Source organism: Sphaeramia orbicularis, chromosome 7 (genome assembly GCF_902148855.1).
Source record: "Sphaeramia orbicularis chromosome 7, fSphaOr1.1, whole genome shotgun sequence".
Taxonomy (NCBI): Eukaryota; Metazoa; Chordata; class Actinopteri; order Kurtiformes; family Apogonidae; genus Sphaeramia; species Sphaeramia orbicularis.
Genome location: NC_043963.1, coordinates 15,740,894 through 15,762,173, shown reverse-complemented (window position 1 = coordinate 15,762,173; position 21,280 = coordinate 15,740,894). Strand labels below are relative to the sequence as shown.

Below are 21,280 nucleotides of genomic sequence, written 5' to 3'. Positions count from 1 at the left end.
CTTCAGATATTTGAGTGACTTTATCTTCATTCACAGACACGACTCTATAATAATACTCTCATGCCAAGTGACTAAAAATGAGCTGCTTTCCACAAATGCGGGTGTTCTGTGACATGTCCTGCCCCGAGTCGTGGCCTGACCACCACCACTGCTGCCGCTGAGCCGGAGCACACAGCACAAAGCCCTTGGGCTGATATCCAGGGCTCCAGAGGTCCAGCACTGTGTCTGCCTCACGCTCGTCCTCCCGCTAGCTCATATTAGCCGCGCTGCCCCTGAAGCGCCATCACAGCTCAAACTGCCAGTGCCAAGGGTAAGCACCCAGTGCTGTGTAAACACACCAGGCCTGACTAGCACTCAGGAATGCTTTATATAAAGTCACATAAAGGCCCAGAGGGGGAAGTGGGTGTGTCGTCTGACCGTCTGCAACTGGCTCTGCTGCCACCATTTCCTTCACTCCAGAGAGGACGTCATGGAACATGAGCTCGCTGCTTCCAGTGTTTAAACAGCTAAATATGCTGAAATGGCAGATCACAGATAGCTCTGCGCCTGATATTTTTACTGGAGGGGTTTTTCATAAAAATGTGGTTTCAGGGGGTATCAACAGACAGTATTTACTCAACAGATTTGTATCAGCTACAGCTGAAAGAAAGAGATGACTGCAAAAATTAAATCAAATTAGAGTGCCTAAATCTGGGCTTCTTTGTCACTTGTCGCCAAAAAAACATTTGATTTAATTGGTGGAAAAAACGGAGCTGTTAACTTGCAAATTAAATGTCTTCTAGACGTAAACTTGCAGATGATATTTACATATAAATCTTTGTACTGTTATAAGGACCAAACTATTTTCGCTCAGATACCAGTTTGTTTTTAATGCACAAAGCACAACGTAAAATATGCATCACTGAGTAAAAAACAGGCAAAAATAAGTCATGCCTGAAATTGTTAGCAGTCCAGCTTGAGCCTTTTTCTCCAATAAGAGATTTTAAAAGGCAAGAAAATAAATATAATTTACTTACTTTATCTGTCCACAAAGGTCATTTATTTACTTTCGAAAATCTGTACTATATATTTATAGATAATAAAAAAATAATCATAGTACAAGAGAGCAGCCACAATCTAATAAACTCAGTGAAGCAATGTAAAACAATCTGTAAGCACAGAGCAAAAGCCTGGTATATGTTTTTCAGTTGTTTTCCCTCAAGGGGCTTCATCCACCTCCTGTAGTTTACTCTCTCATGACTGCTCTGTTTCCCGTCTACCTTTAAATAATAAAGTACATACATTGACACAGAATTGTAAATGCTGACATAGTTAACAGCTGAAGTGTTAGTTTATAAACAGCATGATGGAATATAACATAAGTTATAGAAACATTTGTCTCTGTGCTTGTTTTCTTGATCTATTTTACTTGAACTGGTAAGAAAGGAAGAGTAAAACACTGGATTGACTCATATAGATGTTGTGTCCACCTGTGTGTGACAAAGGTGAAACAACCTGGTTGACGTCACAACTCAAACAAGTTTCCTCATATGACAAATAATTTGGCGGATGTTCATTGTAAAAACTTGATGTGTAGCAACAAGAACTGGAAAACTACCTTTTAAATGTCAGGGTTTTGTTGTGGATTTAATAATAATTCTGTTATGGTTTGTGTTGAGAGTTAATATTTTATTTTTGTGGGAGGTAGAGCAGCAAAGGGCACAAAAGCTGTAGAGCATGTCATGATATTTTTGTGGATGTCCGGGGGCAGGTCACCTGGGGTGATTTTTAAAACAGTGCTGTGTTTGTGTTGGCGCGTAGATCAACCATTAGGTGATGTGCAGCATCCTTGTTCTCATCCCCTCACACCCTCCCCTCCTCCAGGCCCTGTCATTTACAGGATGGCCTACAGGAGAACAGTGTTCTCAACACAACCTCACAGCAGATGTTTGCCCTGGTACAATCTGTACAAACGTCAAATTGAATTCATTGCCATGTCCTTAGCTCAGCGGCCAGATCCTTGGGGATGAGTGTGAATATAAATACTTTGGTTCAAACACTAATTAAACCAGCTACAAACTACAGGGGCCTGGTCCAGTTGGCAGCAGCTGTCAGAAGTGACAGAAAGGCTTCCGTGTTTTGTAAATGATATAACTTGTTTAGGCAGTGAAATCGCTGTCGGCTGATGGGAGCTTTAACAGCATGTATTGATGTTCTTTTAGCAGACCACAGGCAATTTAGCGCACCCGAGTGTAGGCAAATATTATTTATTTATTTATTTATTTAAGCCTAATAGATGAAGCATGGAGAGTCGGAGCGCTCTGTGTAATTGACTTCTTTGGTAGGCTTCATGTTGTGGTTTTTGGGGAGTAGCTTATCAGCAGAACACGCAGGATCGACCCTCCAGCAAAAAGGCACTGTTGCCATCCAATCTGCTTTCATTGGCAAAAGCGCTTACAGCAGGAAAAACACGAGTGCTGATTCTTCAGCATGTGCATCCCTGACCTGTGAAAGCAGAGCTTATTCAGTCATTCTACAGCAGAAAGACTCTGCACAGCGGGGAATGGCTGTCTATTTAACTGCTTTTCACATACACTCTGCTCCACCAGCCAGGGTCCTTTCACTATTCAGTCTCTGTCGTCTGTCGGAGCTTCAAGGCATCGCTGTGGGCTGTAGGTTTTTTAACCAATTACACACGTGACTCATATCTATACTTTTACCTCATAAAACTTTGACAAGTGTAAATTTGCCTGTAACAATATTAGTTCAGTAAAAAAAAACAAACACACCATGCGTTTGTTCTGACATCTTACAGATTTCAAGCCTTTTAAATAACCTGACACTACAATATTTCATAATCCTACTCTGTTTAATTTGACTTGATATTATCCTGGAATGTCATAGAAATATTTTTGCATTTACATATTATTATTCTATATTATCTAACAAAATATACATAGAACTAAAAAAAATGAGTGCATTTGTAGTGTGATACTGTAAACTTGTGTCTTTTAAAGGTCCCTAATCATGAAAATGCAATAATATACTGTTTTATTTCTTTTGTGTTTTTACAATCTCAGTGATGTAAACCAAGAGCTGTGAAAATATAATGTTGCTTACTACTGCCGCTTCTTTAGCGCTCCCACAACAAGATTAACTCCCAGCTTGACAGGCAAGTTGAAATTTGCTCCAGTTTCTAAGTTGAGCATAGAAACTGTGCTTAACACCGCCCCCATGAGCCACTGAGACGACTGTGGAGTACATCCACATACAGTTTAAGACGTCGAAAGAAATCCAGGTCACTAAACGTGCTGTTTTTTTCATCTAAGAAAGTGACACGCTAAACCACATAAACGTTTACAAAGGTCCCTCCTACAGTGAGAGTAAGCATTAGGATGATATAAAAGTCAAGCACCACTCAGTGAAACGACGCACCGTACAACCTGTCTTACGTGATGAAGAATATGCAGCACAGAGGTCGAGCACATACATAATTAAACTCGGGTTTGATTTAGCTCGGAGAAACACGTTCCCCTTTTCGTCTGCCTGAAATGAATCAGAGAGCAGTCCTCCCTCCTCGAGCTGCAGACGGAGGAGGAAGCAGGAGGAGCGCAGGTTCATGCTGCACTAATGGATGTTTACACAACTCACTATCAGCCACCAGAACCCACAAGTCACATGCTCCCTCCACTCCCCTGGCTGCAGCTAAACTGCCTTAAGATTTTCACAGCGGATTTTATTTGCTGAGAGATTTTTTTCTCAAAGAAAAGCTGCGTTTGGATTTCAGGTTGATGATTGTCCATTGTTATCCTCCATTGGCTCTTTATTTCTCCCTCTCAGCTCTCCTCCACAGTGTCCCTCCCCCTCCTCAGCTCTCCCCTGTTCTCTCCTCCTTCTCCTGCTCTTGCCAGTAACGGCCTTAACCGTTTGGCTTCATGTCAAAGCAGGGGCCTTTTGTGGCTCTGTCACAAATCTGCCAGGAAAAACAGAAACCATCTGTTCAGGCCTGGGCCTGAGAGGGGATGAGGGTGTAAATACATGAGTTTAGCCCTCGCCCTCAGCCCTGCCCGCGCTCACAGGACCACCGAGCCCACTGGAGGCTCCTCCACTTCCACTCATCCTGCTCTCCACAGTCTGTGTTGTACAGTGGATTCAGGACAAACTATATCAGTTTCTGCCATCTGCTAGAGGAGCAGATGGCATAAGACGCACATAACAAACCAACCAACTTTTTATGACTTACAGCAATTGTACTTTGTTTTTATTGGAATACAGTATGTTTCCATCTATCACCTGTTGTTTTGTGTTAACACAATGTGGGTAGAATATGGTGTAGGAGTGAAGATGTGTCATTTTAATCTGTAAAAACCTGAATGAAATAGAACACAAATGCAGTAGTGTACCAGCACTGGTCCACTGTTTGAGGAAAACATGTTCATACTAATGCATGTTTCTTATTTACCAGGTTTCTGTTACTGCTCTAAATATCCCAGGCAACCAAACTCTAAGAAACTGCAAAAATGGACCTCCTTAAATATACATCAGACACTGTTTGCGTTAAGAACTAGTACAAATCTGAGTAGACTCTTGATGCCAGTCCTGACTTTAGTTTTTGTTACAAGAGGCATTTTTAGGTTCTTAATTCTAAAACCTAAGTTTTCCCCTCTTGTCCCAATTCTAACTTGGACAAGATGGATTGTAATTTTTCTTCTTGATGGATGATTGAATTAATGTAAAGGAAATATGACTGTTTATAGTCGAGAGCTCCACTTCCATTTCATATTTACACGGTTTTATGCAGGCAACCATTTTAAGTAGCAAAAAACTGGAATTGAGGCCCAGAGTGTCGTGATAGGAGGGTAAGCCCTTTCCTTGTCGGATAATCCAACGGCCAGAAAGCTCCTGCAGATGCAGGCATTTTAAAAGGCCTTATAATACCAAGCTTATGTTGTCACTATCTCATGTTCTGTGGAGCGGCAGCACACTCTGTACTGCTGCGCAGTGATTTAGTGGACAGCTGAAAATTATTGCTCTGAGGCCAGGACCAGTCTCAATTTCTATCAGGTTTTCTTTTTCCAGACATTCAAGAATGATTTCAGAAATATGAAGTACGTTGTACTGTTGTCTTCATTTATGACGAAAAACTATCTTTGGTTGGATGCCTGGATTTGTAGATGCAAACCAAACACTATCATGGAGGATAAACAGAAAGTAAAGTGTTGATATTGGCACATGGCAACATAACAAAGTGACTTAGACAGAAGTACACAGAGAAATCAAACATATGTGTCTGTTTGACAGCAGACAGCTTCAGTCTCAGTTTGACACAAATTCACATTTAATTTTCCACTGATTTAACCAGAAAAACACAGGCAGTAGCATAGTTAACAGATTGAGGTTGTACATACAACGTATATGAAGAAATAAATTACAGAATCATAAAATATCAAAAGCAATTGAGCACATTCATCATAAGCCAATAACATGAATATGAATTGGGTAAAGATCTGCTTTACCCCATCTTAAAGTCATTGAAAATGACTTTAAATCCATCCAATGAGACCAGCTCAGTAGGTTTAGGGTTATTTTGTAACTTCTTACATGTTTCCAACCTACAGTAATTCAACTAAAATATGTTTCTTTTGTTGCAGAGATGTTGTGTCTGCAAAATTAATATTCATGGACATGGACTTATTGTGTTTTTTTTTTTCTTTATTCCTAACCACAAATAACTTATCTCAAGCTTCTTGTTGTTTTTTTTCTGTTTTGATTTACCTGTGACGACAGCAGTTCATCAGTGCACCTGTTAATTCCCATTCAAGAGCTCAAGATAATGTTTTCATTAGCCACTGCCTAATATAATGGTACTTGACACAGTGTAAGTGATGGAGAGGCAGGGTGACCTTTCTCTGTGTCTGCCAAGCTGTTGTTGAGTACGTGTAGTTGTCAGCCTGCAGCGAGGAGGCAGAGAGGCACTGCTGAGAACAGTCATTAAGCACAGAGCAAAGCCAGCGCTCGGCACCGCTCAACACTTTTGATCTGCACATTTCAATTAGATTTCACATCAGGACGCCTGCCTTCCCTCAGTTAGCACCTGCGCCCCACTTTCCCAACCGGCCGGCCAGGCTGAAGAGGGAGGTGCACATGAAGTTTCCAGCTGAAGTAGATGCACAAACACATGGCAACATAATAGAGCTTTTAGACCGGATAATAATCATTAGCTGTTCTGTTCTTGTCAGGACAAGTTATACCAGGGTTACATTCAGGGCTGTAAATGTCCCTCAGCTAGAAGGCGAATCATTCCTTCTTCTCCCTGTTTTTTATATTTTAAGGAGCCCTGCTGCTTTTTCTTTGCTTCTGCTCGGTAAGGCATGTGGAATCCATCCCAAAACTCCAGATGTGCTCATCTGCAGAAGTCTTTTGGCCTTAAAAAAACTAAGCACAAGCTGTGGGTTTGGGACAGTTTTCCACAGGAGCGCAATAGCTTTACCATAATGCAGAGAAACACCTTAATCTTTCCTGAAATGTGAGAAGGTTTCATTGAACACCCTCAGTGAATGTTCCCTGTGCTGCTCTGCCTGATAAGATGGAGTCCTACAGGCACTCGTAGATATGAATTTCCCCTAAGAGCCACATGAAGGGAAATCTCATTAAACTCGCCTAAGCCCACTGAGTCGAGCATTTTCTGCCAATCAAAGCAGTGATTGAAAAAGACTTAAGTTGTGCCTTAATGTCAGATATTTGCACAACTTGTTGAAGCGATAAGGGAACAACCTCTGGCCACCTCCTGTGTTTTCAGAGCAGCCGACAAGAAACCAACTGGCCTCAAGAAGTCTCACTTTTCTCAAGATAAGGACTACATGAAAGTACCTTTACTTGCATGTAACCTAACTGTTACATTTATGAAAATTGGAATCAATAAATATGCAGGAGGATCCCACATTCTATCATTTTAATCTTTTGTACGTGTTTAAAAAGTTCCCGGTCTCTGTTTGATTTTCAGGTCATTTTTATAGATGATGTTAAGCTGTTACCAAAAAGCTGTTAATGCATTTGAGAGAGCGGTTCAGACTAATTTATGTCAACTTTCTCAGCTGAGGCAGAGAAGGAAAACAATCAATAGCCATTAAACCCTGGGAGCTTTGTTGAACAGCAGTTTAACAGACTTCAGACAGTAGACGTCTGCCCTCTGGGCTTTAAAGATTACAGGTGACTTACTGCTCACCCAACAATCACTTCACACCTTCATGAATATGTTATAGAAGCGGTGGAGGACAGCTAACAAGTGAGAGTTCATGGTGAGTGAAAAAAGCAAAGCTCTACAGGAAACTACATAATTGTCGCTGACTCCTGTCGCCAATTTCCAAGACTTGTGTATTATGAGTGCGGCCGGAAAGCGGCAGTTAATATGCACAGGCAGCCTCAGCAAAGTGCTTTCTGATCCATGATTGCATGTGTTAATGTTTCAGTTGGGTATTGATTTCCTGGCGGCCTTTTGTACACTGGATTTATCCGCCTCGCTCACTGGCAAGCGCGCCCCTCCGAATGTTTGATTAAAGTTCAATTGACTCTTCCAGTGAAGGGGCGAGGAGCCATTTCACTCCCTATTTGTAGCGCCAAAGCTCTGCCTGACATGTTCTTTTGTTCCTATTCAAGCTCCTGCCACCCAGGCAGCCACCATTGCACTGATCCTAATATCCCTGCATTCAGTGAGCCTCCTCGCCTAATCCTGGGACAGACGAGGCCGCAGCACAAACATGCATGGCCAGCTACAAATCCTGGCATGGACTGACCCACTATGGCCTTTCACTGACATGCTGCATTAAATACCAGCATCTATTTGCTGCGTTGTATTCACGTTAACCACTGATCTTTCATAGTGACTGTTTCTGGTTTTTCAGTTAAAAAATCCAAGAAAACTTCAAGGCACTTTTTCTTCTAACAATTTAAATGTGTTAAGTGTCATGTTTTGGTCATATTAAGGCTACAATATATCCCTTTTGCTCAAACATGGTGCATCATACTTGTGTTTGTGTTGTATCTGTGTTGGAAGCTGGTTGCTAGCTAACAGTAGCTAGTGTTGCACACTGTTAGAGGAGCAGAATAGACGCACTGGAGCATGAGCAAAAACATCACCTAGTAAACTAACTCCAACATGTTTTGGCATCGAGCTGTCCTCTGGTTATCAAAAAGACCAACTGGAGTGCCTGAGGGGGGTTTGGTGCATGTCGGAGTTTGATTATTGGGTTTAATATAGCCATGCCGTAACAATAAAGGTACTTTTAGCGCCTCAGGTTTTCCTCCGATTTCCGTTTATATATTTATTTCCCTTGAACTGCACTGGTGCTCCTGAATCTTGGTGGAAGGTCTAGGAATGGGCCAAGGACAAACCGATCAAAGTCTGGAACAAATCCATAGAAAGGGTGGAGGCTGGAATTTGTGTTTCTTAGACTGAGAACTTAGAATTGTAACTACTAAAAAAAATAAAAAATATAACCAACTCGCACCATCTAATGAATTACAGCTAAGATGTTTGCTCTTTTGTTACCATGGTAACATTCAGTTATACTGTCCAGTGGAATCAACTCACAAAAGGGTTGAAAACATAGGTCATAATTTGTGGTTTGCTTGTGGTTTACAATACTGTGGGATGAGAATGAGAGTGGACTGTTGGCCGTGAGGTCTGCACTTTGAGGTCAGATCTTTGACCATTTCACACCCAGATGTGCAGAAGAACGCTCTGCTCATTAAAAGATGTCTGTGTGTTCTATTTTCCCCTTTAACAGAATGTGTTTCATGGTTCATTGCAGGGAGAGCTAATCACCTTCTACTATTATTGGAAGAAGACCCCTGAAGCAGCCAGTTGTCGAGCCCATCGCAGACACCGCCGCCAGCCCGTCTTCCGCCGCATCAAGACAAGGACTGCCTCCACTCCTGTCAACACTCCTTCACGTCCTCCCTCCAGCGAATTCTGTACGTATATTTGACCCCTTCAAAAGCAGGAAGCAACGAGACTTGACCTGATGTGTTCTGGTGTCAGAGCGGTGTAAGTAAAGCCTGTCTTCTCTCCTCCAGTGGACCTCAGCTCTGCCAGCGAAGATGACTTTGACAGTGAAGACAGCGAACAGGAACTGAAGGGCTACGCCTGCCGCCACTGTTTCACTACCAGTAAGACGTTATATTCCATTTACAGGCACTCACACTCATCATATGGATTGTTTGGCTATTCCTGTCCTGATTGGGATCAGTGAGAGGCTGCACAACACAGCACTGTGTGACAGATGGGCATCAGAGGATGTCAAGACTAATTTGATCAAATCAGCCATGAGCCTAGAGCTCACTCACTCTCTACCTCATTATCCTTCCCCTCTCTCCACACAGCTGCCTCCCAGTGCCAGGATCCCATCTGACAATACATTTCTGCCATCCCAACCAGGGTGGCTAATAACTTCGACTGTATAGTGTTAACCCACAGAGATCTTATTACTGAGAAATTAAATGTTTAATTCAGCAGCAGCAGTAATTTGATATTTAACTCATAAGTTGCACTAAGTTTTGTTAGTTAACGATATTGTCTTGATTCCACTTTATCATGATATGAGTAAAATCATTTCTGTTTGTTGTTTTGTACTTCTCACCACCTGTGCGAGGGTGTTGTTTCACAACTGTAAATGGCTTTCCACAGCCTCCAAGGACTGGCACCACGGGGGCCGGGAGAACATCTTGCTGTGCACAGACTGCCGTATTCACTTCAAGAAGTACGGTGAGCTGCCCCCCATCGAGAAGCCTGTGGACCCACCGCCATTTATGTTCAAACCTGTGAAAGAGGAAGAGGATGGACTCAGCGGGAAGCATAGCATGAGGACCCGACGGAACCGAGGCTCGGTGCGCATACACTCCTGCCCCCGTCTATCCCTCTATTTTCACCTTCAGGATCCATAACTTCAGAGTTTATCCCAGGAGTAACTCAGAACCATGAGCTTATCATGATAAAATGCAAAACAAACAACTATCAGTCCCACTAGGGGGAGTTTGTTTGGAGCAGCACAAATCCAAACATACAACACCTTCACTACTGCCACAAACATGCACAGCTTTCACATCCATAGTTGTTATAAATGTTCTGTTATGATTGATGTTAATTCTCTTTTCTCCGGACAGATGTCGACGCTACGTAGTGGTCGTAAGAAGCAGACAGCCAGCCCTGATGGCAGAGCTTCGCCTACAAATGAGGATTTGCGCTCCAGCGGACGTACCTCACCAAGCGCAGCAAGTACTGACAGCACAGACAGCAAGACAGACTCCATGAAGAAGCCCAGCAAGGTAAACACAGCGCTAACTCTTGGAAGTTTTTCCTTTGTGCACATTTGGGTTACTTGTACCCTAAACGCTCTACTGCCTTGGCTCTACAGAAGATTAAAGAGGAGGCTCCTTCACCTATGAAGAGTGCCAAACGGCAACGAGAGAAGGGAGCTTCAGACACAGAAGAACCCGAGAGGGCCAGCGCCAAAAAGTCCAAGACACAAGTGAGTTAATGCCCTTTGCACTGCTCAGCCAGATGGAATTTATAGGGTTTCAGCTGCTCCTTTAAAAAGTCCAAAACCCATGAATCTGACAATTTTGTATATTTAACACTAGCTAAATTAAAAACAACATGAAACCAATAATCATTTATCCAAACTGTACAACCCACGCAGAATTTATCAAAGCTCACCCAGTTAGTGTGTCATGATGTAACATTGGCTCTCATAAGAATCAGTTACCTCTAGATTTAATACGTTCTAAGTATATTTCATTCACAAAGTATTTTAAAAATTGTTAGATGTAACTTTTTTGAACTTTCAGAAACCCTGTTTCCATAAATAAACTTTGTGTTACGATGCTGATTCTTGTTTCTTCCTCGTCCCTCAGGAACTCAGTCGGCCAGACTCGCCTTCAGAATGTGAGGGGGAAGGTGAGGGCGAGGGTGAGAGCTCTGATGGGCGTAGCATCAATGAGGAGCTTAGTAGCGATCCTAAAGACATTGACCAGGACAACCGGAGCTCCTCTCCCAGCATCCCAAGTCCTCGCGACAATGAGAGCGACTCCGACTCCTCTGCACAGCAGCAGCAGCTCCTGCAGAGCCAGCACCCTCCAGTCATCCAGTGTCAGCCTGGCACCTCAGCTGCGTCCTCAGCACCCCCTCCACCCACGACCTCAGCCCCCTCACAACCTCCACAGGTGTCCCCCACAGCAGCCTCCGCCTCACTACCTCCTCAGCCTATACCCCAGGCCAGCCCTATGTCTCTTATCCAGTCAGGAGCGCCCCTTCATCCTCAAAGGCTTCCCTCTCCACATTCACCTCTGACTCAGGCTCCGCCCCCTGGTCCTCCGGGCCCACCTCAGTCATTACCCAGCTCACATCATGGGCCCATGCCTCCTGTGCCACATCCACTGCAAGCTGGTCCTTCACACATGCCTCACCCTCACTCCATGCCGCCTCAGGGCTTCCCTGTGGGTCAGTCTCAGGTCCCACCCCCACCCATCTCCGGCCAGTCGCAGCAGAGACCGCACACGCCTCCTTCCCAGTCCCAGTCATCCTCTCAGAGTGGAGGCCAGCCCCCCAGAGAGCAGCCACTGCCCCCTGCACCAATGTCCATGCCTCATATCAAACCTCCACCAACCACACCCATCCCTCAGATAACCAACTCACAGTCCCACAAACACCCGCCTCATGTGTCGGCACCTCCATTCCCACAGATGCCTTCAAACCTGCCTCCACCTCCTGCTCTCAAGCCCCTCAGTTCTTTATCCACCCACCATCCTCCGTCAGCACACCCTCCTCCTTTGCAGCTCATGCCTCAGGGGCAGCAGCTTCAGCCTCCCCCCGCCCAGCCCCCGGTCCTCACCCAATCCCAAAGCCTCCCACCATCATCCAGCCACCAGCCTCCACCACCTCCTCCTCTGCCGCCCTCTGCCGCTGCATCTCACTCCAACGGGCCTCCGCAACCGCCATTCTCGTCTCATCCTTTCAATACAGTTCTACCTCCAACCGGCCCTCCCCCGTCTTCTTCAAACTCGATGCCAGTTTTACCGCCTCCATCTTCCTCTTCAGCGTCCTCTTCCATCTCCATGCCACTTCCCGCCTCGGTCACTTGCGCCGGCCCCGGTCCAGCGCTCCCACCTGTCCACATCAAAGAGGAGCCTCTGGACGAGTCCGAAGAGCCAGAGAGCCCCCCACCCCCACAGAGAAGCCCCTCCCCAGAGCCTACTGTTGTCAATACACCCAGCCATGCCAGCCAGTCAGCACGGTATGTGTTTTACCCACAAAAAGTTGATATAAGTACCAGTTTTTCTTTTCATGAGTCTATAAGTAGTTCTAGTTTTATTCTAAGGTATTGACTAGTAATTGTTTAGTTTACGTTTCTTGTGTGTTATGAAGAAAGTCATGATTTCTTAAAGGTGTGGGAGACTTTCGTGACCAATTTTTCATCAAATCTGTAAAACCTCAGTCATAGCCTAAGCATCACAAATCCGTTAGTCTTTCTGTGATTACTCACCTGAATCTCTTGCATCGCAGTGAACAGTTTCGAAGTGCCATCCACCATAAACAAACCATGTGCTTACAAACAGAGCCAGGAGGTAACTCGGGCATCTTCGGAATTTTGTTGTGACGTGTATTGTGGGAAAGGGAGATTCACAGAGCTGCCTGACAGCGGCAGCGCGACCATATGGTATTATATGAATGAAACAAACACGACGCGGAAACGGCTGAAATGCAGAAATAGCTGGAGGAATATGCATAGAGGGAAGGGAGCTCCTGCCGTTTCCGTGTCGTGTCTGTAGCAGCTGCCGCTGTCAGGTGGCTGCGCGAACCTCCCTTTCCCACAATGCACGTCGCAACAAAATTCCGAAGATGCCCGAGTTACCTCCCGGCTCTGTTTGTAAGCACATGGTTTGTTTATGGTGGATGGCACATCGAAATTGTTCACCGTGATGCAAGAGATTCAGTTGAGTAATCACAGAAAGACTTACAGATTTGTGATACTTAGGCTATGACTGATAGCAGATTACAGATTACAGATTTGATGAAAAATTGGTCACGAGAGTCTCCTGCACCTTTAAATATTTCATGTAATGTAAAGCCATTATATTTTTGTATACCGACAAAAACAAAACTCATTTTACGTGCAGTTTTGCCCAGTTTATATCCATTATATTCTTTATTTAATTCATTTCATTCATTCTTTCGCTCTTTTTTTATCCTAGCTAAACGAATGATTTTTGCCTCTGCTAGTTTGAGTTATTTAAGTAGAATAACCCTGCCTCAAAAAGGAAAAATACAGCCACCAACACTGTTATCTATTGAGCTGCCTGTTTTGTCTTTTGTGGAGATGCTGATTAGCCTTCAAAAACACGCAAAAACAAAGTCTGTGCCTTCAGGTTTTTCAGGTCTTGATGTCCACAATAAATCGAACGCCCTGAACAAAAACAGGCATTCGAGGCCACAATTAGCCTTGAGCTCCGAGCAACTGACGGCAAGGAAATATCAGGAGTGCAGAGCAGGGAGATTAATCACAACAAGATGTGAGGAAACTGAAGGGAACTGAATACAGTATGAGCGAAAAACTGAGCGCCAAGGGAATTTGTTTACTTGAGAGAATTGGACAAAGCGTAAACTACTACAATCATCGAAATTTCTTGTAAATGTAATAATGCAGGTTCTGTTAGCTATCTGCTGCTCAGACAGTGGTGGTTATCCCTATTGAATACATTATCTTAGGGACTTAGACTATAACATTTGCTGCCCTCTTTTAAATTATCCCTCAAGTCTGGCTTTTACTGTTCAGCCTTTTCTTAATTTTCTCAGTTTGTCTTTTAGTTGTCTGACTTTATGTGTCTCTTTATCTGTTCTTTTAGCAGTTTAGTTATTGACATGTTTTATGTATTTGGCTGTTCTCCTTGCTTCTTTTATTTGTTCTTGTCTATGAAATACTTTATAGGAGTAGTTTGGAAGTTATTGCTATAATTAAATGTTCTTTCTCTTCATCGACTGCAGGTTCTACAAGCACCTGGACCGGGGTTACAACTCGTGTGCTAGGACAGATTTCTACTTCAGTCCCTTGCCTTTATCTAAACTGGCCAAGAAACGGGAGGATGCTCTGGAGAAAGCCAAAAGAGAAGCCGAACAGAAAGCAAGGGAGGAGAAGGAGCGAGAGAGGGAGAGGGAAAAAGAGAGGGAACGAGAGCGGGAACGAGAGAAGGAAGCAGAGCGAGCTGCGGTGAGTGGTTTTTATCCATTTGTATTTGGCAGCGGTTAAATGTTTTCTTAAATTGTGCTAAACATTTCATTTGTCCCCTTTCAGAAAGCTCCCAGTTCCTCTCATGAGGGCAGGATGGGTGAGCCTCAAATGGCTGGCCCTGCCCACATGCGTCCACCCTTCGACGGCCCCCCCACCACCATCGCAGCTGTGCCTCCATACATCGGCCCCGACACGCCAGCCCTGCGCACTCTCAGCGAGTACGCCCGACCTCACGTCATGTCCCCCACCAATCGGAACCACCCCTTCTTCGTGTCCCTCAACCCCGCAGACCCGCTGCTGGCCTACCACATGCCGAGCCTGTACAACGCCGACCCGGCCATGCGGGAGCGCGAGCTACGAGAGCGGGAGATGCGCGAGAGGGAGATTCGTGAGAGGGAGCTAAGGGAAAGAATGAAACCTGGTTTTGAGGTCAAGCCCCCAGAAATGGACACACTCCACCCGTCAACAAACCCCATGGAGCACTTTGCCCGGCACGGCGCCATCACGTTGCCCCCCATGGCCGGCCCTCACCCCTTCGCCTCCTTCCATCCGGGCCTGAATCCATTAGAGCGTGAGCGGTTGGCGCTCGCCGGGCCCCAGCTGCGGCCAGAAATGAGCTACCCAGAGCGTCTGGCTGCAGAGAGGCTCCACGCTGAGAGGATGGCCACGGTAGCCAACGACCCCATCGCCCGTCTGCAGATGTTCAACGTTACGCCGCACCACCACCAGCACTCACATATCCACTCCCATCTCCACCTCCACCAGCAAGACCCACTACACCAAGGTAAAAGAAAGCCCTGCTCATATTCATAAATGCAGCTGTTTGACTGTTTACACCTGGGGTCACCAACCCTGGTCCTGGAGGGCTGGTATCCTCCATGTTTTAGATGTGCCCCTCTTCCAACACATCTAATTCAAATAATAAGCCTATCATCAAGCTCTGCAGAAGCCTGATAACAACTGTCAGGTGTGCTGGAAGAGAGAAACACATAAAACATGCAGGATACCGGCCCTTCAGGACCAGGATTGTTGACCCCAGGTTTACACAAAACAACCAGTCGTTTTAAAGGACTCTGTCCAAAATATTATATGACTGGATGTACGTTTATATCACTTACAATGTAATTTGTAAGATGAATCATTGAAATATGAACATTATGTTTTTGTTATTTCTTCCATTTTGGCAAATTATTTTTAACCCCCCCCACCCCCCCCAAAAAAAAAAAAAAATTATTGTGTTGATTTTTGAAGCAAATTCTGTTTTTTATAGGTTTTTACACAAGTTTTGTTGTACACGAATAAAAGTAAAAAAACATTTTTTATGCTTTTTTCTTAAACCAATTTGCATATAGTGGTGTAGATGGATCTGTAATAACATTTAAACACAATATTGTGGAAAAATATGTTCTACACTGTTTTTATAGATGCATTGTGCATGTTTGTTTTATGCTGTTACTTTGATGTAAAGAATGAATGTTTTATTGTGTCATGTTGTGGTTAAACAGTGTGTTATACAACATTTTAAAATTGATAAGACATTCAGCACAAAAAAGAGTATTTTTAGGTATATCAAATTGTTACAGAATAGAAAAGGACCAAGAATAAGACCTTGAGGTACTCCTCAGAACATGTAGACATAGTTTGTTCTGTTACTGAAGTTGTTATCAGATAAAACACTTGTAAGAACCACATTTTTTAATGTGAGAAAATAGTATCATAGCTAAAACACTGCCTGCTCTGTAATCATGAGTTTAACGTTAGGCAGCTTCAATGAATATGATGAAAAATGACAGAGATCGACCGATTTTACTGTTTAAAGGCTAAAATAATGACAGTTTGGAACGGGAAAAATCAGTCAATGTCAACCCCTCCCTTGAAAAATGACCTTGAAATGAATATGGATTTGGTAGAAACTTGAAAACTGCTGAAACTAACATCAGACTCAAGTAATGAATCAGTAAATATTTTTTTACAATTATTCATTATCAAACTAAAAATGGGAGGAATTTAAATTTTTCGACAGATATTTTTCCTTTTGCCAGGCCCGTACCACCCATTTGCCCAGCTCCTCGTAAACACTCTATTCCAGATGAATCGGTCCATCTCTGAATAACATTATGTGTAACTGTATCCAGTTCTAATACTTCTCTCATCCTTGTCAAGAGTGGACACTGGGGACTTGAAATGATCAACACATTTCTGTTTTGCCTCCAAATTACTTACGGAAACTTTTTATCTCATTTGACCTCCTAAACTAATGTGCAGTATTGAAATGCGAACCTGGCTAAAACCATGTGATATCCTCATTAAAGTTGTGATGGAGGCAGCAGATGGTCCCTGCACTCTTTGGTCAACCTTGAGAGGAGTAAGATTACATGACGTCGTGTATCACTGTTGCCTGCAGCATGCACTGTGTGTGTGATACACTGTCTGTAAATGAGTGTACCTTGAACCTAAGACTCTGACACCCAGAAGGTGGTGGTGAATGTCTTGTGTGTCCTCCAGGGTCGGGGGCCCATCCGCTGGCAGTCGACCCCCTGGCAGCCGGACCTCACCTGGCCCGCTTCCCGTACCCGCCCGGCGCCATCCCCAACCCCCTCCTCGGACAGCCGCCGCACGAACACGAGATGCTGCGACATCCAGTTTTCGGTAGGCTCCCAGCCAGACTCCACTCCCCTTAACACCAGCATCACATCCATCCCATCTCAGCCACGTTTCCTCATTATGTATTTTGCCTGTTTGTCCTCCAGGTACTCCATACCCACGGGACCTACCAGGAGGACTGCCCCCTCCCATGTCCGCCGCCCACCAGCTGCAGGCCATGCATGCCCAGTCAGCTGAGCTCCAGAGGCTGGCCATGGAGCAGCAGTGGCTCCACGGACACCACCACATGCACGGAGGTCCGCTGCCAGGCCAGGAGGACTATTACAGGTCAGACAGGAAACACAAGACAGGACACTAACACACACTGGGCTGCAGCCAGGGACTCTTTTATTTATTACTGAATTACACAGTTAAGTGTCGAGCCCTAAAAACAAAAAACAAGCCCAGAGAAAATACTTACCATGTTCGTCCACTAGTCTAAAATCCAAATGTATCCGATTTGTTCTCAGAAAAATGTCAAATACTATTTAACTCTATTGGAAGGCTGCATGTCTTTAATTGACTTTAATATCGTTACAGTTTACCACGTTAATATGAAATTTTGTTTTGTTGATCCATTACTTTTGTAGAATTTCTGTATTACACTGATAAAGCTACAATACATTGAGACAAAGTATGTAAAAACAAGCGGGCCTACATTACACAGTCGCAGAAAAACTTATTAGACCATCAAAAGTCATCAAAAACAATGGTTATGCAATCAAGTACTAACTCCTGTGTGTATCATGCAACTAAAACTGACAGAAAAGAAAACATGGAATGTCTAAAAGCACTGTTTTTGTCAGTACAATGCCATAGCTATTGATGTAAGAACTGAAGTGATTTTGGTTATTATCAAGAAAACCATGGAAAATGGATAGATATCAGCTCTGAAATGAAACTCTTATGAGCTATTTTTGTTGTTATTGTTATATTTCTCCAAACAAATGTACCTTTAGTCGTACCAGGCATTAAAATGAACAAGAAATTGAAGAAAACAAGGGTGGTCTAATATTTTTTTCCACAACTGTACACTATACTGCGTTGACGTGTGACTTGGAGTATATCAAATGTTACCGAAAATGCTCAAATTTAGATAAATCCATCCTATCTGTATCAGTGTCGTATCCCCTTTGCTAAACATAATCAAACTCTAGTACATGACAATACTTCTATTTTGTTAGTATTGTGGCATATGTATGATAGTACAAAGTCCATTCACATACATACACCTGCAGTGACCAAAATCAGACTGTAACACGAGATGAATTTGATGACTATAATCTTGAATGTATTAAATTAAAACAACTCAAATAAACATTCATAAGATACGGCTGTATGAGGTGAACAGGTCATGTAACACAGACTGTATCTATATCCACTGCATTATCTGAATTTATTTGGAAATGTAGTTTTTAATGGAAGAATTGAACACAGCTAATTTACTCTTGAGAGGGTTGAGCAGTAGTACAGTAAAAATAATAAAAACCAGTTTGAATTCACACATTTATGCTGGATGTTGTTTGTGTTTCAGCCGGCTGAAGAAGGAAAGCGACAAGCAGCTGTAACCGACTGAGGGGGGGACGTCGACCAACGGCTGCAGGACGCAGGAAGTTGTTACAGAATTGGTCTTGCAGAGGTTCTTCCCAGATCCTTTGAACACATTCAGCTTTGAAGAACGGAAAAGGCCAAGTGGATCGTCTGAGACTTCTCCTGAAATTCTGTTTGTTTGTTTTTTTTTCCTTTCAAGGACTTTTTTTTTTTTTTATTATGATTTTTCCAGACTTTCTTTGGTATATAGCCAGTAGTGACAACGTCCTCCAGACTCCTGCATGACAAGCTTCCCACAATTTTTTTTTTATTTTTTTTTATTTTTAATTTTTTATTTTTTTTTTGTAGGTGCTAGAACAAGACACTGTGCTTATCGACAAAAAAAAAGACAAGACCGGTCAGGCCGTTTATGGAAAAATAACAAGTGCTATCTTAAATTCAACATTTATTTTAATACATTGTTGGAGGTTTTTCATAATTTTAAGAAAAGCTACCGCATGGCGTTTTTGAGTCTGTAAATAGTATATATAAACATATAATTATTATTATAATTATTATTATTACTAGGTGTGGACTCCAAACTAAGTCGTTTCAACCTCCAATATAATTGTTTTGAAGCATTATCCCTTGTTTCAGAGGGGAGCACCATGGCATTATATGAGCAGTTTCCCAGAGAGTTCAGTTGTGACGTTCCTCTGACATCACTTTGTTAGATTTAGTCCTATGTACACTTTGTAAACCATAAAGCTGTCACACGCTCATCATTCATCGTCACACACCTTTGACATGCACCAGGTTTGTCCGAATGTGTAAACTCACGTGTTGAGTTGATGATTTGAAACACTTGAAGAGGCGACACAGTCGTCACTGGGGCGTCGGCGGAGTGCACGCCGGCGCCCAGGATCGAACACAAACAGAGATGCACTGAAAAGTATCATTGAGCTCCACTCGATTGGTTTTACTTAAACGAAAAAAAAAAAACCTCAATATTTAAGTCAACGTAACGGAGTAATACTTTATTTTTTTTAAACCAGAGGAAGATTTTAAGGATTTTTTAAAAATTTGGACACTAGAAATGTATTTGGTTCTTTTTAAATGCTGATTATCGGGACCTGATTTTTAGCTCAAACAGGAGCCTGACGGGACTTCAGGATTGTTTTAACGTGTGAATGGTCATGAGTCAGTGCGGATCGTGGCGTGGCGTTCCCGTTTTGTCCGCCTGGCCTCGGTCGCCGGCGTCGGCTGCAGGGCTCGCATCCGACCGAGTCACCCTCCGACTCGGCTGTAATAATGTTCACTGTGACGCTAGAGGGGGGGGTGGGGGAGCCGACCCGCGACCACCAGGAGGCAGAGGGTCAGTGATTATGTATGTGTGCGTTTCCTCACGATGTTTTCATTTGCCTTGGTTTCCTTAGGGATACACACATCCTCCTGAGGCGGAGAGGTGTGTTTGTGTGCCACTGACTGTTACAAGTAGTGTTGACCTGTCATACCAGTGCACATGAGCCCAAGTTGTTTAGTGTTTTTCTTTGTTTTTTTTGTTTTTTTTAGTAGCCATGACATGAGTTCTGCATTTGATCCATGCACTAAGACTGTTTGACTGTCATGGACATTCTGAAAACTGTGGCTATTTTTTTTAACCAAATGAAGAAACTGTACTTGCATTTAAAGTGACCATATCTTTCCTTGGAGCACTATAATTTACATTCGAAAAACATTAAAAAGATTATAAAAAATAAAATAAAAAAAACATTATCCAACACATGCCTCCCTTTTTAAAAGTCCAAAAAAGCCCTGACAAGAAACCCGTCACTCTGTCTCGCCATTTCTGTCTCTCCTCATCATCCTTTGCCTCGTTTCCTGACGATTCCCTTGCCTTTTACTCCCTCTTTTTGTGTCTCCAAAACCTTTGATGTTAAGTGTTGTCAATGGTTTAGCTTCTTGTTTCAAAGCGGCAATAGCAGAATGTAAATTCTGACTGCTAAGATTTATATATATACTGGTATCTTGAAGCTTATTGTATATATGAGTAGTCGCCATGGGATGACACAATGTAAACAAAAAGTAGAAATAATAAGAAAAATTGTGAGTCCTGTGTTCTCTCATTTGAGTATTTTGTAATTTTTTTGAAAAATTTGTGGAATTAAAATAAACAACTAAGTTACACCACAACACGTGACTGTTCTTTCTCTTTTGTAAACTGACTTTTCTATGTTTTACTGGAGCTGTAGTCAAAATTAGACAAATTTAAGATATTTCTTTTTTTTTTTTTTTTTTTTTTTTTTTTTTCTTTTATTGAAAGAAAATTTTTCTTTTCATATGTTGAAAAAACAAACAAAAACACAAACTATGTACATCCAGAGAGTGGTTGTAAAAAAAACAAAAAAATATTTACAGCAGCTCATTATGGTCCTGTCGTACAAGATCTCAAAGTAAAGAATCAATGCATAAATAAAGATAAAAACACAAAAACATATTTCCTTCAGATGATTTTGGGTTCATATTCATGCATTCATGTCAGCAAAATCAGATCTCAAAGGCTTCACATATCTCGCCCATCCCTCCCAGTGTTGCACAAAAACATCCATCTTCAAATTTGCAGTAAAGGTTATTCTTTCCATCCTATAAATTCCCATGGTTATGTCTATCCAATTATTTATTGTCGGTTCTTCTTGTGTCATCCATCGTTTAGTTATTGCTTTTTTTCCTGCAGCTAGTAATATACCGAAAAGGTATCTGTGTATGTTCTTGACCTCTGGAGAAATGCATCCCAAATACATTGTTTTGAAATCAAAAGATAAATAGATATTAAGAATGATTTCTAT

The 21,280-nt window shown here is 42.8% G+C and overlaps 1 protein-coding gene across 7 annotated transcripts in view; it reads left to right on the top strand.

The window, feature by feature from the left end:
* The window catches only part of rerea (arginine-glutamic acid dipeptide (RE) repeats a), a 156,553-nt gene extending 135,926 nt beyond the window's left edge, over positions 1-20,627 (top strand). For 4 of the 7 annotated variants that reach the window (XM_030139585.1, XM_030139584.1, XM_030139583.1 and 1 more), the window contains 11 exons: positions 8,790-8,952; positions 9,055-9,147; positions 9,665-9,864; positions 10,141-10,302; positions 10,392-10,505; positions 10,891-12,269; positions 14,018-14,240; positions 14,325-15,045; positions 16,737-16,910; positions 17,012-17,192; positions 18,439-20,627. In XM_030139585.1, the coding sequence (XP_029995445.1) occupies positions 8,790-8,952; positions 9,055-9,147; positions 9,665-9,864; positions 10,141-10,302; positions 10,392-10,505; positions 10,891-12,269; positions 14,018-14,240; positions 14,325-15,045; positions 16,737-16,910; positions 17,012-17,192; positions 18,439-18,472 (3,444 nt within the window). In that variant the 3' untranslated portion in view covers positions 18,473-20,627. Of the gene's footprint in view, positions 1-8,789; positions 8,953-9,054; positions 9,148-9,664; positions 9,865-10,140; positions 10,303-10,391; positions 10,506-10,890; positions 12,270-14,017; positions 14,241-14,324; positions 15,091-15,300; positions 15,486-16,736; positions 16,911-17,011; positions 17,193-18,438 lie in introns of those variants that run through there. The other 3 variants (XM_030139586.1, XM_030139589.1, XM_030139587.1) reach the window with 2 other exon arrangements.
* Positions 20,628-21,280: the final 653 nt, after the last annotated feature.